This window comes from Mercenaria mercenaria, chromosome 4, assembly GCF_021730395.1.
Source record: "Mercenaria mercenaria strain notata chromosome 4, MADL_Memer_1, whole genome shotgun sequence".
NCBI lineage: Eukaryota > Metazoa > Mollusca > Bivalvia > Venerida > Veneridae > Mercenaria > Mercenaria mercenaria.
This window is the reverse complement of record NC_069364.1, coordinates 18,239,538-18,257,998: the sequence shown is the minus strand read 5'-3', so window position 1 is coordinate 18,257,998 and position 18,461 is coordinate 18,239,538. Positions and strand designations below refer to the sequence as shown.

At 35.8% G+C, this 18,461-nt stretch overlaps 1 protein-coding gene across 10 annotated transcripts in view; it reads right to left on the bottom strand.

Annotated features, from left to right (window-relative positions):
• The window catches only part of LOC123551100 (alpha-taxilin-like), a 71,068-nt gene that overhangs the window by 14,549 nt on the left and 38,058 nt on the right, over window positions 1–18,461 (bottom strand). For all 10 annotated transcript variants that reach the window (XM_045339798.2, XM_045339794.2, XM_053540590.1 and 7 more), the window contains exons 4-9: window positions 11,150–11,289; window positions 10,122–10,232; window positions 8,320–8,385; window positions 7,292–7,420; window positions 4,509–4,628; window positions 3,475–3,528 (exon numbers count right to left, since the gene is read on the bottom strand). In XM_045339798.2, coding sequence (XP_045195733.2) covers window positions 3,475–3,528; window positions 4,509–4,628; window positions 7,292–7,420; window positions 8,320–8,385; window positions 10,122–10,232; window positions 11,150–11,289 — 620 coding nt within the window. The remainder of the gene's footprint in view (window positions 1–3,474; window positions 3,529–4,508; window positions 4,629–7,291; window positions 7,421–8,319; window positions 8,386–10,121; window positions 10,233–11,149; window positions 11,290–18,461) is intronic.

The window sequence follows — 18,461 nt, the reverse complement described above, 5'->3', positions numbered from 1 at the left end:
CAAACATCATGTTTAATGAAATTTTCTCTCCATCACTAAAAGCTGGTCATCTGTTCTGTACCAAATAATCAAATTTCTGTACCACAGTCCATTCCCTCAGAAGGAAAAGATCAATATATTCATTGCATTCATTTGGCAATACCAAAGATTATGTTTTGTTTTTCTCATTTATCTAATTTTCTCCAACAGTGAATTTATTACTATTACATCATTTTCAGTAAATTCTACATTTATCAAATACTCATACACCCCAGGGGGTACTGTTCTCCATTACAGACAAATAAAACAAATGTTATTAATTTCATTTTAACTGTAAATACTTCATTTACAAAATAACTGGAGACAGTTCATGCAAATATCAAAATATAAACACAAGAGGACCATGATGGTCCTGAATCGCTCACCTCTTCCCACATGAACCAGTTTTGAGTATGACGTCGTTTTTTCTATTATTTGACATAGTGACCTAGTTTTTGAGCTCATGTGACCCAGTTTTGAACTAATCTAGATATTATCAAGATAAAAATTCTGACCAATTTTCATGAAGATCCATTGAAAAATATGGTCTCTAGAGAGGTCACAATGTTTTTCTATTATTTGACCTATTGACCTAGTTTTCGAAGGTACGTGACCCTGATTTGAACTTGACCTAGATATCATCAAGGTGAACATTCTCACTAATTTTCATGAAGATCTCATGAAAAATATGGCCTCCAGCGAGGTCACAAGGTTTTTCTATTTTTATACCTACTGGCCTAGTTTTTGACCGCACCTGACCCAGTTTCGAAACTGACCTAGATATCATCAAGGTGAACATTCAGATAAATTTTCATGAAGATCCATTGAAAAAAATGGCCTCTACAGAGGTCAAAAGATTTAAATGATTTTAGACCTACTGACCTAGATTTTGACCGCAGTTGACCCAGTTTCAAACTTGACCTAGATATCATCAAGATGAACATTCAGACCAACTTTCATACAGATCCCATGAAAAGTATGGCCTCTAGAGAGGTCACAAGGTTTTTCTATTATTTGACCCACTGACATAGTTTTTTACGGCACGTGACCCAGTTTCAAACTTGACCTAGATATCATCAAGGTGAACATTCTGACCAATTTTTATGGAGATCCATACACAAGTATGGCCTCTAGAGAGGTCACAAGATTTTCTATTTTTAGACCTACTGACCTAGTTTTTGACCGCGCATGACCCTGTTTCGAACTTGACCTAGATATCATCAAGATGAACATTCAGACACTTTCAAACTTGACCTAGATATCATCAAGATGAACATTCAGACCAACTTTCATACAGATCCCATGAAAAATATGGCCTCTAGACAGGTCACAAGGTTTTTCTATTATTTGACCTACGGACCTAGATTTTGACGGCAAGTGACCCACTTTTGAACCTGACCTAGATATCATCAAGGTGAACATTCTGACCAATTTTCATGAAGATCTCGTGAAATATATGGCCTCTAGAGAGGTCACAAGGTTTTTCTATTTTTAGACCTACTGACCTAGTTTTGGACCGCACGTGACCCAGTTTCAAACTTGACCTAGATATCATCAAGATGAACATTCAGACCAACTTTCATACAGATCCCATGAAAAATATGGCCTCTAGACAGGTCACAAGGTTTTTCTATTATTTGACCTACTGACCTAGTTTTTGACGGCACGTGACCAAGTTTCGAACTTGATCTAGATATCATCAAGGTGAACGTTCTGACCAATTTTCATGAAGATCTTGTTAAATATATGGCCTCTAGAGAGGTCACAAGGTTTTTCTATTTTTAGACCTACTGACCTAGTTTTTGATGGCACATGACCCAGTTTCTAACTTGACCTAGATATCATCAAGGTGAACATTCTGACCAATTTTCATGAAGATCTTGTGAAATATATGGCCTCTAGAGAGGTCACAAGGTTTTTCTATTTTTAGACCTACTGACCTAGTTTTTGATGGCACGTGACCCAGTTTCGAACTTGACCTAGATATCATCAAGATGAACATTCTGACCAACTTTCATAAAGATCCCATGAAAAATGTGACCTCTAGAGATGTCACAAGGAAGAGTTTACGCACGCACGCACGGACGACGCGCGATCACAAAAGCTCACCTTGTCACTTCGTGACAGGTGAGCTAATAAATCGTAACTATGACTAAACATTATTTAAGGTTAAACTGGTATTCTAAGTTGTTGTTTATGTGTTTGACTGGGTTTAATGCTGTCTTTCAACAGAATTTAAGTTATGCACACCATTCATGTGATCTACGGTAAAATCCTTAAATATTGTGGGCATTTAATTTTGTGGTTTTGTCAAAAAAAAATATTTAAAAGGGGCACAAATACATGGATTTCAATTTCTAAAAGATAATAAAAAGTTTGTCTTTTTGTTCAGATTTAACTTCGAAGACTGATTCAACCAGGGAATCCACAAAAATTAGTCCCTCCACAATATTATCAATTTCACAGTATCTGGGGTTGTTGGATTCTGCACCAGCACTGATCTGTTCTCTGCCAGTTACTTACAACCTCTCCACATAATTCTAAGGTTTGGGGTGAGTCACTTCAGACAATGGTTTCTTCTGTCCAATCACAACAGAAAATTAACTTGCAACCTCTTCTTTAAACATGAACAGCCAGATTAGCAAATCATTCTACACAGATATACATGCAAAACAGTCTATACATATGACTCCTCAAGAGGGTTTTTATAATACAGTGCCACAGGGTTCAAACTCAGCACACCCTGGTTGACTGTCAGTTATGACTGTAGCTCCTTCTGATCAAAATACTGGCATGTGTCTTAAAGACACTTGCTGCAGTTCCTTGTATGAGAGATGGGGCAACAATTTCCCAATAATAGAATTTGTTCAAACTTTGTATATGAACATAGTTTTATGTTAGAAACAGAAAAACAAATATAGGTCACCATGCTTGTTAAAGAGTTATCTGCCTTTAAAACTAGATTTTTTCTTCAAATTTGCATATTCAAGAGCAGATAACTCATGAACAATCATGGGTGACTGTCAATTTTTTCTTCATAATTCTGTTTCTAACATGAGACTGTGTTCATATACAAAGTTTGAACAAATTCTATTATTGGGAAATTTTTTACCCAAAACTGCTGCATGTGTCCTTAACCCTTAGCCTGCTGCAGGCGGATTTAACAGCCTTTGCAAACAGCTTGGAACCAGATCAGACGCCGATTAAATCGGCGTCTGATCAGGTTCCAAGCTGTTTGCTACTCTGACAATATTTCTTCCAATTTTGGAGCAAATTGAATGAACTTTACAATTCAAGCAGAGGACATTTCCAGCAGACGACAATTTATCTAGCATGCTAAAGGTCAAGTACAACTTTAAGTATAATTTCAGTAGTACATGATTAACAATGTCAGTTTCTGTGGTGACTACTGACGTTAAAATCACGGCAAAAACTTATGTTTGGTCAATGTCTTACCTCTGCTTCTTTAAGCTGCATTTTCTTCATGTATTCTGTTGACTGTAGTATCAACTGTAAAGTAACAAAGTCAATGTCAGAAATATAACATTTATATTACAAATGGTCATCAACACTGAGCCCAAATGACCTAGTTAAATCTTAAAAGCTTTACAAAGCACCCTAAATTATACCTCAAAATCAGTAGGTGTCTTTCACTGCCCATGGACACTGTACCTACCATGTTTGAGGACTGTAGGTCAAAGCATTCTTAAGCTACTGAGCAGAAATGAAATTTCAAACAGACGGACAGATGTACGTAGGACCAATGCCATCACTGGTAACTACCTTTGAGTATGCAAAAAAAATGATTTTTTGTTTATTAACCCTTAGCCTGCTAAATTTCCAAAGTGGACTGGTCCATCATTCAACTTGGGCAATACCATTTATTATTCCAAGGGGTGTTCACTGAAAATTTACTGGCTGAATAGCGAACAGTGCAGACCATGATCAGCCTGCACGGATCTTGGTCTACACTGGTCGCAAAGGCAGAGTCAGTTGCCGCCAGCAGGCTAAAGGTTAATATAGATTTAACAGTTTTTCAACAACATTTCGTCACCTTAGCGCAAAAAGTGAATAAGTCCTTCTTTAAGTCAATGTAGTTATCCACTTTTTGCACTGAGGTGACGATTTCAACTCGGCTATGTGATGGTGGTCACCAGTACTGCCTTGTACCTCAGAAGTTATTGACATCATCTCCACATGAATCAAATGTGGAGGTAAAAAGGATTTAAGACACACTATCTTCTGTCAAACTGGAGAACCCTAGCCTTCTCTGGGAATACAACCCAAGAACTCTAAATTCATAACGATATGCTTTCCAACTAAGATAGCTCTGCAGACAGAGCCTTACAATGAATACATCTACATTTGCAATGTACATGATTTATACATTGACAATGGTATTTACAAAATAATATTTATGTCACAAGGCAACTGCAAAATGCTTTAAATTTGAAGCTACTGATACTTCTGAAAATTCTTTTAATTTTTACCAATTCCTTTTCTTTTTGACTTCTTCCTTTCTCTTCCATCAGTATTGCCGAGGCCTGCTCTAATTTTGCATCTGCTAGTTTCTGTTCTAGTTCTCGATGTTGTATCACTTTTTCTACTTGCTGAAATCACATAAATCATTTCTACAAAAAATGCCTAATGGAAATTTCCAAGAAAATTCTATTTTTGCAATACCTGTATAAACCTGTCATAATTAAATACAAAACTTTTATCTTTTAAATTTTATTATCGCTTCTAAAGCATTATTAACCGAGAATTCAGATGGAAAATAGCACACTGTGAGATTCAGTATTAGTATACTGGTAAGGAGCCAGTTTCCGGATAAAATTCTGTTTTTTGTTCATTATTTTCTTAGAAATCACTGGAAAATATCTGAAAGTACACCACATAACCTTCTTCTTATTAAAACCAAAAATATCACAACTCCTTATTAGTTTTCCTAGGGGCTCCAACAGAGTCATTTTAAGCAGTAAATTTCTCTCTGTTTGGTAAACCAGTATCGTGACAAATATTTCAAGGATAATTGGAAATTATTTTGAAAAGAAAAAATTATAACTAACACTTTTATTTTATTATCTAATCTTTAATCTTTCTAACGATATATCATATAAATGGTAACCAGGAAGCCAAAAGCACCAATGAAAGCAGCAGAAGCCAACTCCCTATATCTCAAATTTCACTTGATAATTCAAACAGATACAATATGTACTGCACTGAAACAGCCGAAAATCTTCGGACATGCTTATAAAACAATAATACTGTGAAATTATTATGAAAGTAACTTGTGTGTTAATCATTAATGGAATGTATTGTTTGATTTTTTTCTACCCTTACTTGGTATGTCAGCAAAGTTATATTGGATGCACATGTGCAGTATTATCTACATGCCCAGGTGCTATGGAAGATTATTTTGTGAACACAGGTGATATATCATTACCTAAGTACATATTTGTGATAACATGTATTTTTGTAGATAGGAAAATCAAACCTCTGAATGATCGGGATTAAACTACATGTATTTCAGAAATAATGCCCAAATAAGGAAATAAGGAAGTTATTTCACTTGTCCAGAAACTGGTTCTCAACCAATATAAACAAGAGCAGTTGGAGGACAGTAACACTCAATTATTCAACAGCTTTGTCAATTGAATGAATATAGAAGTTGAAAAAGGGGCATAATTTTGTAAAAATGCAAAGTAGAGTTATGGAACCTGTGCACTACATGTCAGATCATCACAGTGAACAAGTTTGTGAAGTTTCAACCCATTCCAATACGTGGGTACTGAGATGCCAGCTTACATACAAATCTCTGGGAAAAATTGTCGAATAGTCAAGCTAAAACTTATGCTTATATATAAACAGATATGATATCAATTCTTTCTACATTAGCTTAATGCTAAAATAATTAAATTAAAAACAGTATCAGACTGTCACAAAATACACCCGTACAAATATTCAGTTACATATCCTTAAGGTTATGATGTTGATGTTGTATGTTTTGTTAGCCCCCCAAAAAGAGTAAAAAGGAATCAAAGTATTTGTGAGGTTCCATGTGGGATGAATTTGACAATCGGATCAAAACTGTCTGAATGGACAAGGCTATTTTGCAGATTTCCAGTAATTCAAGGGCCATAATCCAAGAGTGCCTGGGGCGATTTGGGTGGTTATCGAACTTGGCTGAGATATTATGCCCACAAACATTGTCAGCAAGTTTGGTGAAGATTGGATGAAAACTTTTCGACTTGAAGAGTGGATATGCTTTTGGACGCCGACTGCCCGCCCACCCGCCAGCCGCCGCCCGCCACAGGTGTTCACATAATACGCCCCGCTCTCTCAGAGATGGGCGTACAATAAATTGACTACTTCCTCACTGTTTGTATGACCATTTTTTTTAAAAACAATTTTGTACTTCATACATCAATGTTACAGCTTTATTCTTAGCTTTAAACATTTAACTGCTTATATCAATTCGAAGAAATTTTAGATTTACCCATATATGGAAACTGAATAGTCCACAACTGCAGTCTGTTAGCAATTAAGCCAAGTTTACTTTGACTTTATCCTATAAAGCTTGCTGGTTTTTTTTTTTGAAAGGCTGAATGTTGTTTGTATCAAATATTTTCAATAAAGTGAATAATTCAATGGCAGGAAATAAACCCACAACTATTCACGAATTCCATTATTTAATTGTTCTTCATAAGAATCAAAGGCAGATGTATACGTCTTCAGTGAAATTATTATTATACCAGATTTATATAGCGTCCTTTTCATGATCAACACGTTCAAAGGCGTTTTATATATAACAAACGTAGCCACACAGTGCGAAAAATTCATCCTGTACTAGTACAGACACAGAGCAATCTGATCAGCGGGCCCGAGTGAGATAAAGCCCCCAGATCAGATAGAGAGAAATCCTTTTTAGATACAAGCATGTCTGGCTAACTTAGCCTAGCTCTTTGCGAATAGACAGTCTGGTTCTTTAACATGCCCGGTGTATAGCACTGATACACGTGAAGTCGTCTTTCCTGGGAAGAACCAGAACCAAGAGCATCTCAGATATTTCAAGTGCCTGGACTGGGATAAGAACCCCGGCCTCTGAACTGACAGTCAAGCATGTTACCACTAGACCACCTGCCAACCAATTCTTAAACAACATTTGCCCATTAAGCTGAATATGCAACTTCTGACTTGGTAGTTATAAGCTCATCCAAGTAAGCCTACATGGTAGTTTATTTTTACATTTGTAACTGTTTACTAGACTTACCTTTTCCCTAGCTTCGTACTGTTCTATAAACTTTTTCAATTTATTTGCTAGTTCAAAATTTTCTTCTCGTAACTGTTTATTTCGTTCATGGTTTTCCTGCATCTGAGTTTGTATTTCTCCTATGGTTGTCTGAAATAAGACAAATTAAATAAGAATTATATTATTCACCGAGACCTAATACCACATCCTTGAAATCTATGCAAATTAGTTCCCCATGAGTCAAGGCGTGAAGCAACAAAATTCTTGTCCTAGAGATTTACGATTTGAAATATATGAGGAATGTTTGTTTTTTTATCCACAAATATTCCCTGCTGTGGCAAAAGTATAATCAACCATAGTTACCAAATATGCCAGAAATTTCTAACTCAATATTTCAAATAGGTTGAATGCCGACTTTATACTCAGTGATGTCTGCACTTGCATTTCACCTGTAAACATGGACTGACTATCATCCTCCCTGTAATGGGAACACTGTATAGATGCCAATTGTTTTTATTTTACCAACTAACCCTAGCCTTTACCCTGCTAAATTTCTGGATTGGTCTATCATCTAATTTGGGTAGTACCACATCATTCTAAGGGGTGTTCACAGAAAATTTACTGACTGAATAGACAAAAGTGTAGACTATGATCAGTCTGCACAGATGTGTAGGCTGATCTTGGTGTGCACTGGCTGCAAAGGCAGAATCACTTGCCGCCAACGCTAAGGTTAATTAAGCTACTTTCCGAAACAAATCTTAGAGACAGTAGTACTAAATCTTAGAGACAGTAGTACTAAATCTTAGAGACAGTAGTACTAAATCTTAGAGACAGCAGTACTAAATACAATGTTACATAAATTGATTGCCTCATATTATAAAACATCCTTGGAGAGCAGAACTTTGGCGAACAAGTTTCCGTTAAACATCTTATGACAACAAACTGGGAGAACATGTTTCCGTAACATGTTTGATACACATCTTACAAACAATAAATTACTAAACAAGTTTTCGTTATATTATGTAGTTTACAATTTATACAGAACATACCTGGAATTTCTGTGATATCTCTTTTCTTTTCTCATCTTCTTCTTTGGCTCTCTGTAAACTTTCTTGCTGCAAATGTACATAAGTCAAGTCATGAAATGAGCCGTGCCATGGGAAAACCAACATAGTGGGTTTGCAACCAGCACGGATCCAGACCAGCCTGCGCATCTGCGCAGTCTGGTCAGGATCCATGCTGTTCGCTTTTAATGCCTATTGAAATTGGAGAAACTATTAGCGAACAGCATGGATCCTGACCAGACTGTGCGGTGCGCAGGCTGGTCTGGATCCATGCTGGTCGCAAACCCACTATGTTGGTTTTCCCATGGCACGGCTCATTAATGTCTTGATTTAAAAATTATACTTATATAAAAAAGAATGATGTCAATGTTGTATGACACATGCCTCCTGAAAATGCTTGACAGAATCAATATAAAGTCAAAATTAAAGAGGTCAACTGGATAAAAATCTGATACGAAACTCCCAACATTATGTGCATGAATAGCAAAAGCATAAGGTACAGAGGTACTTCTAATATTAATATAAGTTCAAAAAGGGGCATAACTCAAAAAATAATGTTTGGACATGAAAGTCTTAGCAATATGTGCATGTTCACTTCATCTTGATGAAGTATACAACATTTCATTTGAATTGGATGGAAAGTATAGGAGGAATTGTGAACACAATGTACAGATGTAGCTATAATATGACTATTGTTTGTTTTGGGTTTAACACCATTTTTCAACAGTATTTCAGTCATGTAATGGCGGGCAGTTAACCTAGCCAGTGTTCCTGGATTCTGTACCAATACAAACCTGTTCTCCGCAAGTAACTGCCAACTTCCCCACATGAATTATCAGGGGTGCAGGATGAATGATTTCTGACACAATGTCTTTTATCAAATCGTCATGTAGAACATATGCCTCGCCCGGGGGATCGAACTCGCGACCCTGAGATCTGTAGACCAAGGCTCTCCCTACTGAGCTAAGCGGGTGAGCTTATAATATGACTAAGTCAAAAAAAACAAATAGACATAACTAAATAAATAATAATCTGACAATAGGGTCCCAAAAACATGTGCATATCCACTTCATGTTAATGATGTATACCAAGTTCCATTTGAACTGGATGAAAACTTTCAAAGAGTATTACGACACAAGAAAGTGTGACAGATGGACAGAATGATGGACAGACAGTTCAAACACTTTATGCCTTCCGAGTATTCAACATCAAAGGCATATAAAGATAATCCTACTGAGTGTTTATTCTGTCATATGAAATTACTTGGGTCTTTTCCCCTTTGATTTATAGCAACACCTTTTATCTCTGGAAAATCAGAGAGCTTTCACACATACAAGACTTTGAATAAAATCTTTTCCATAACTAAGGAGTGAGAATTAAAAAAATTCCATGTCATATGCACAATATGACAATAACAAGTGAATGAAGTATCACCATAGGATCTATTATGCTGCTTTTGTCTTTGTTACATTATGACATGACTTCCTGTTTACGGACGTAAAACTCCCTTGGTTTGTTTAATACGCTGCTGAAAGAAAGAAGTGTTAAAAGGTTTGCTTTAATTCTAGTATTATTTGTAGAATACTGCATGCAAGATAAAGGTTCTATCATTGGTTGTATGTGCGGAAGGGAATATCCGTATCTCTGGTAAATGCTTACACTGTAACTCAGCAGAGCCTTGTTACAGCCTAACAGTTACACCTGAGACAGTTATTCCCATCTGCACCTAAAACCAGCGAAATAATCTTATAAAACTGGTACATTAGCACAATGTCTGGTTCACTTACCCTAATAGTTTGATTATGTTTCTGTAATTCTCGACACAAACTTTCTAATTTACTTTTGGCCATCACCGCCTTAGTATGTTCTGCTTGTAACTGATCTTTTTCTCTAGTAGTCTGAAAAATGTAAACCAGTAGCTATATATTCCAACAATATATATATAACTAAACATATAATACTGTCATTGTGTTACCATTTTGTCATTCTTGATGAAAAAAAATAACCGTATGTTACTGAACAAACATTCTTCAAGAATCATTCAATTTCACTTCAAATCTAAAATACTGCAGAAGACATCTTACTAGGTATTTCAGTACTCTGAATAAACAGTAAATAAAATCTGTAAGAAGATCTTTTGGGAGCTTAGATATTAAGCAATAGAAGTCTGTTCATGACAAAAAATGGAATACTGTGAAATCATTTAATTTCGTGGGCATGAAATTTCGTAGTTTTGGTCAAAACGGCAATTTCGTAGGGATATGAATTCGTGGATTTCAACTTTGAACATAAAATAAATGGGAATTATACTAGTTCCTTGGGATTAAATTTCGTGGATTGACTCAACACGAAATCCACAAAAATTAGTCCCCCACGAATATTAATGATTTCACAGTATGCAAAGTTATTAACCTTTAGCCTGCTGGTGGCAAGTGATTTTGCCTTTGCGACCAGTGCAGACCAAGATCAGCCTGCACGGCTCGCTATTCAGTCAGTAAATTTTCATTGAACACCCCTTCAAATAATAAATGGTACTGTCCAAATTGAATGATGGACCAGTCCATTATAATAAAAACTTAGCAGGGTAAAGGTTAGTTTTACATTCCTAAGTCACTGTGTATAGCTTACTGTAACCGTAGACAGTCACAAAAACTTACCAACAAAATTTAATGTATAACCATGTGAGAGTACAATTTTTCCAAACATGTTTCAATTAATTTTTGTAAATAAAGCTTTTGCATCAATAAATATACAATATTATAATTCAGGTTTACGGCTGCATGCAAAAATCGCTTTGAATAAATGAGAGACTTACAACAGTAAGTTTTCTTTGGTTCTGTTTGTACGATGACTGCAGGACTCGGTGCTCCTCGTGTAAATCAGCGTATTTTTTGCAAAGAGCCGCTAGCTTCTCTTCCGTCGTCTGCAGACTACTTAATGCTTTCAATATATGTTCTGAAAAAAAAAAAAAGCAAGTCTAAATTATAAATTTATTTTTGTTTCATAAACCATGCATCAGGCACTCCATAGTCCATTGCACAGGATTACAAGAAAAAATCAAACATTCTTCATAATTATCACAGGCTGGTAATTTGCACTTTTCTCTCTCACTTTTTATGAAAGAGAAAGTAAAGTAAATAAAAAACAAAGTCGGAAAAATGTGCATAAACTTACAAAATATAATATTATAACACTTAATAGATCTATGTATTGTGAAAGATATTTGACAATAATTTAACTACACTCCTTATAAATATTTTCTTTTATTTAAATAAAATCACTGAGTTTAACGATTTCTGTAATTAATATAGATGGTTATATAATACCTCATTAAATAACAATTAACTAAGTGCACAAGTACTTTCCAATATTTCAGAGCATTTAATTAATTTTCCTCCTAAATCGAATAAAAATTAAAATTTTCAAGACAAATACTGTCACCGATACTTCTTGCACAAAATGGTATTCCAAAGTAAAATTTTAATAATTATGAACTTTAGAGATTTTATCGAGAAATAAATTTTAAGACCTCCTATAAACAAACAGAGCCAGTGGTATCAACAGATCTAGATCAAGAATGGTTACGAACACCAAAATAATTCCAGCAACTAGGTGCCGATGCCAAAATCTTATCGAGATGTTGGCAATTTCCTATTTATAAGAAGTTTTACACCCTGATCTTTGACTTAGTTAGATGAGTGTGCGTTACAGTTTTTGTTTATGAAATATTCAGAATGGTAATGGCTTTATTTACTGGCTCTTGTTTTGAAATTCCGGCAGCACACTGAGGTAATTTATAAATGTAATTAAGAAACAGGTATTTAACCAGGCATCCAGGCAGGAATTACGTAGGTAAATAAATATTTGAGTCATTATTTATAAAGAACTGTACGAAGTTTTGGAGCTGGAACCGTCCGGTTCGGTCATATGGTGCATTCACCTTCAAAGTGAAATAATCTTGATACAGATAACATAATGTATAGAGACCAAGCTTCCTTAGAATCAAAGAAAAAATACTTTGACCCATAAAAACGAAAATATTTACATAAATGTTTTGAACGTAATACTATTCAATTTTTTTAAAAATAAATTTTCATTTCTAAGCATATCTGAGATGCTAAACTAAGATAATTTAGACCAGTTTTTATGGCATACCTTTTTCAAAACCACATTTATAATGCCTGAGACAGTTGTCTCACCCCATAGTGAATTAAGTCCCTTGTTTAGGAGTTTTTACCTCCCTTGAAAAAGAAAAGTTTTTATCTTTCCCTGCTCTCTGACGTACGACAACCCCTTTAACAAGGACTTAATACCCACCAGATCTACCCCTGTGTAACCCAATAACAAGCCAGGAAGAAGGCAATTTTTGTCAGAATATCTCATTCAAAACATGTCTAGACTGGGCAGATAACACAATGCTCCGGAAATTAAAGTATTTTTTTAGATGTCCTTCTGTTTTCATTAGAAATGCATCTTTAGTATTGATGGTCAGATTGCGAAACAAATAATTACTACTGCAAAACCACAAAGAAGCCTTACAGTATTTCAAGGTTAGGTTTTTAGTTCATTTTTTTTTTACATTTAATCTTCTGAAGTCAATAACATTGCTCTAATGGAAGGAAAATAAACTGTTACTGTTTTGGGAGCTTAGAAAATCAATCCTGATGTACTTGTCTAAATAATTCAATCATTTAGAACTGGTCTTCATCAACTGTCAGACCAAGTTTTCCAAGAAATATGTGTAGATTACGTGAGAAAATGTCTCGGAAAACATATGGAAAGTACAAATAATGTTTATCTGGTAGTTGGAGGAGTGGAAGAGTTCAATACAATTTCATTATGTCTTTTTGTATAACTAGGAGACATTCCCCGAAGTCTCTCTGTTGGATCTTTAACTGAATTTTGGCAAATTGTACAGAGTTTGTATCAATCCCAGGAATACATCATAGAAACTGTAATTTGGATTCCAATCTAACTCAATGGTAGGACAGCTATTAGAACAAATAGTGCCTGTGCACTTTACAAGTTTAATGGGTTTTTTTTGTAAAAACTGGGTAAAAACAGTTTCTACTCTTAGATGGATTTTCACAGAATTTAACAGAAAGCATTTAGAGCACAAAATGCTTTCAGTAAAATTTTGTGAAAATCCACCCAAGAGTACACAACAAGAGGGTCATGATGACCCTGGATCGTTCACCTGAGTAATATGAGCTACATGTTTCAAAAGCCAAATTGATGCTAAAATATTCAAAAAATGTAGGTTAGTAGGTCACACTTATGGTCATTGAAAGACAGTTTTAAGATCGGTGTCAAAGCTGTACATGTCATTCAAATTTCATGGCTGTATCTTAAAACAAGAGCACCGCCTTGCGGGTGCTGACACTCATCTGATTTTTTTTTGTGTAATAGAAATATTGTCCTACCCATGATTTTCTAAGTCTAAAAAGGGCCATCATTCTTGCAAAAAGCAGGATAGAGTTATGTTTCTTGATGTACAGTGTCCACTTATGATGGTGAAAAACTGTTGCAAGTTTTAAAGCAATAGCTTTGATAGTTTATGAGAAAAGTTGACTTAAACATAATACTCAACCAAGAAAATGATTTTCTAAGTCCAAAAGGGGCAATAATTATTGCAAAAAGCAGGATGGAGTTATGTTGCTTGCTGTACAGGGTCAGCTTATGATGGTGAACAAGTGTTGCAAGTTTCAAAGCAATAGCTTTGATAGTTTAAGAGAAAAAGTTGACCTAAACATAAAACTTAACCAAGAAATCTGATATTTTCTAAGTCCAAAAGGGGCCATAAATCTTGCAAAAAGCAGGACGGAGTTATGTTTCTTGCTATACAGGGTCACTTATGATGGTGAACAAGTGTTGCAAGTTTTAAAGCAATAGCTTTGATAGTTTAGGATAAAAGCTGACCTAAACATAAAACTTAACCAAGAAAACTGATTTTCTAAGTCCAAAAGGGGCAATAAATCTTGCAAAAAGCAAGATGGAGTTATGTTTCTTGATGTACAGGGTCTGCTTATGATGGTGAACAAGTATTCCAAGTTTCAAAGCAATAGCTTTGATAGTTTAGGAGAAAAGTTGACCTAAACATAAAACTTAACCAAGAAATCTGATATTTTCTAAGTACAAAAGGGGCCATAAATCTTGCAAAAAGCAAGATGGAGTTATGTTTCTTGCTATACAGGGTCAGCTTATGATGGTGAACAAGTATTCCAAGTTTCAAAGCAATAGCTTTGATAGTTTAGGTGAAAAGCTGACCTAAACATAAAACTTAACCAGGCAACGCCGACGCCGACGCCGACAACCGCTCAAGTGATGACAATAACTCATCATTTTTTTTCAAAAAATCAGATGAGCTAAAAACAAGGAAGTAGGTCAGTAGGTCAAGGTCATAGTTAGGTGACCCTTATCACTTGGGGTCATCAGGTATTTATTATTAAACAGTCTAGAAAATATGATCTGATAATTTTTTAAGTATTTTTTCCTATATAACTCATAAAACAAGTGATCCCCGGGGCGGGGCCTCTTTTCACCCCAGGGGCATAATTTGAACAAACTTGTTAGAAATCCACTAGGAAATGCTACATACCAAATATCGAAGGCCTAGGCCTTGAACTTTCAGACAAGAAGATTTTTAAATTTTTTCCTATATGTAAGTCTATGTATAACAACACACCAACACATTTATAGGTCAGATGGCGACTTTCCAGCTTTGACGGCATAGGAAGACCCCGGATGCCCTCCGCGCATTATTTCATTATGAGCGGGCACCTGGGTACAACCATCATCCTATAAGCCAGCTGGATGGCTTCCTTACACGAAGAATTTGACGCCCTGAGTCACAGGCTTGACAAAATTTGCCACAATGTAGTAACAAGAGAGTCATGATGACCCTGAATCGCTCACCTGAGTAATATAGGCCACATGTTTCAAATGGCAAACTGACGCTAAAATATTAGACAGTAGGTCAGTTGGTCTCATTCATTACCACTAAAAGTCAGTTTTTAGATTGGTGTGCAAAACTGTACATGTCATCCAAATTTCATGGCTGTATCTTAAAAAACAAGAAAGTAGGTCAGTAGATCAAGGTCACAGTCAAGTGACTCCTAATTGCTTGGGGTCATCAGGTAATTGTAATTAAACAGTCTAGGAAAAATGATCTGATAATTTTTTAAGTATTTATTCCTATATAACTCATACAACAAATGTACCCCAGGGTGGGGCCTCTTTTCACCCCGGGGGCATAATTTGAACAATCTTTTTAGAGATCCACTAGGCAATGCTACATACCAAATATCAAAGGCCTAGGCCTTGAACATTCAGACAAGAAGATTTTTAAATTTTTTCCTATATGTAAGTCTATGTATAACTTGAGACCCCCCAGGACGGGGCCTCTTTCACCCCAGGGGCATAATTTTAACATTTTTGGTAGATGACCACAAGGCAATACTTCATATCAAATATCAAAGGCCTAGGTCTTGCGGTTTCAGATAAAAAGATTTTCAATGTTTTTTCCTATATAAGTCTATGTAAAACTTTGGACCCCCCGGGTAGGGCCTCTCTTCAACCCAGGGGCATAATTTTAACAATCTTGGTAGAGGACCACAAGGCAATGCTTCATACCAAATATCAAAGGCCTAGGTCTTGCTGTTTCAGACAAGAAGATTTTCAATTTTTTTTCCTATACAAGTCTATGTAAAACTTGGGACCACCTGAGCGAGGCCTCTTTTCACCCCTGGGGCACAATTGGAATAATCTTCATAGAGGACCATTAGATAATGTCACATGCCAAATATCAAAGCTCTACCCCTTTGCAGTTTTGGACAAGAAGATTTTTAAAGTTTTTCCTTTCGGTTGCCATGGCAACCGGAATTCTGCATGGAATTCAGTTCTTTGAATAATTTTAAAAGGGGGCCACCAAAGGATCATTCCTGTGAAGTTTGGTGTAACTCTGCCCAGTGGTTTTCAAGAAAAATATTTTTTTAGAAAATGTTGACGGACACACGACCCACATTGCACAACGGACGATGGCCATTGAGCGGTCACAAAAGCTCACCATGAGCCTTTGGCTCAGGTGAGCTAAAAATCTCTGAAACTATTTTCCTGCCATTATTTTTTTCTTATGTCAATAAAGAACTATTGGTACGGTTCCTTATGCAAAGCCTGTATGTTTAAAGCCAATCTCTGTCAACTGCATCAGGAAGTCGACTCTTCGGCTCAGTGATTAGAGCACTGGACTACTATTTAGCACCTGAGCGACCCCGGTTCGAATCCCTCACAGGCAGTTGGGATTTTTCATCATAGAAGGCTATGCCCTTTAATATCTTTTATGCCCAAAAGTTGTAAGACTATATATATGCAAGTCCATACAGCACTCTTACTATCAAACACTTAAAAGACTACTGCCATGATTTCATTATTTATGATACTTGAAAATGTCACCCAATGTAAAACTATATTGATTGTTTTTATCTTTAAACTTAACAGCTCTTTACACAATATACTTCTGATTAATCATAAATACTTCTAGTAAGACAAGATTACTGTTACATACGGTAACCTATCTTGATAGACAGAAAGACATCCTTTTCTTTTAGTTCTATCAATGCCATTTTAGGGGCAGTTGAAATAGTGGACAAACAAGAGGGCCAAGATGGCCCTAGGTTGCTCACCTGAGAAACACACCATAACAGCGTAAACATGTTTGACCTAGTGATTTCATGGAAACAAATATTCTGGCCAAATTCATTAAGATTGGAACAAAAATGTGGTCTCTTCAGTTTAAACAAGTATTTTCTTAGATATGACCCAGTGACCTCTTTTTGACCCAAGATGACCCATATTCAAACTTGACCTAGATGCCATCAAGGCAATCATTCTGATAAAATTTCGTGAAGATCAATTGAAAAAATACAGCCTCTATTGCATACACAAGGTTTTTCTTTGATTTTACCTAGTGACCAACTTTTTGACCCCAGATGACCCATTTTCAAACTCGACCTAGATTTCATCAAGGCAATCATTCTGACCAAATTTCATGACAATCAAATGAACAAGAGCTGTCCGTAAGACAGCCAAGCTCGACTATTCGAAATATTGTCACAGAAGCAGGAAATTATTACCCAAAATGTTAAATATCAAAAGAGTTTTAAGTTCGAAAGGGGACATAATTTGACTAAAATACATATCAGAGTTATGGGACTTGATGTTATCAACTAGTTTTATAACCCGAAGAAACATGTTAAGTTTCAATTCCATATCTGCATTAGTTTTGGGGATAGTAACTTGCATGTTAAACTTTAACCAGAATTTTCTAAGTCCAAAAGGGGGCATAATTTGCTCAAAATACATGTTAAGAGTTATGGAACTTGACCCAGTGAGGTTGGTAATTGACCTTGAAAAAGAATAAATAAGTTTCAAAGCTATATGCCTTTTGGTAATAGCTGTATGTACTTGCACGCAAAACTTTAACCAGGATTTTCTAAGTCCAAAAGGGGGCATAATTTGCCCAAAATACATGTCAGAGTTATGGGACTTGGTGCTATCAACTAGTTTTATAACCCCGAAGACATATGTGAAGTTTCAATTTAATATCTGTAGTAGTTTTGGAGATAGTTACTTGCATGTAAAACTTTAACCAGAATTTTCTAAGTCCAAAAGGGGGTATAATTTGCCCAAAATACGTGTCAGAGTTATGGGACTTGACCCAGTGAGGTAGGTAATTGACCTAGAAAAAGAAAAAATAAGTTTCAAATCTATATGCCTTTTAGTAATAGCTGTATGTACTTGCACGCAAAACTTTAACCAGAATTTTCTAAGTCCAAAAGGGGGCATAATTTGGCCAAAATACATGTCAGAGTTATGGGGCTTGACCCAGTGAGGAAGGTAATTGATCTAGAAAAAGAAAAAATAAGTTTCAAATCTATATGCCTTTTAGTAATAGCTGTATGTACTTCCACGCAAAACTTTAACCAGAATTTTCTAAGTCCAAAAGGGGGCATAATTTGGCCAAAATGAAGGTCAGAGTTATGGGACTTGGTGCTATCAACTAGTTTTATAACCCCAAAGACACATGTGAAGTTTCAATTTCAATATCTGCATTAGTTTTGGAGATAGTA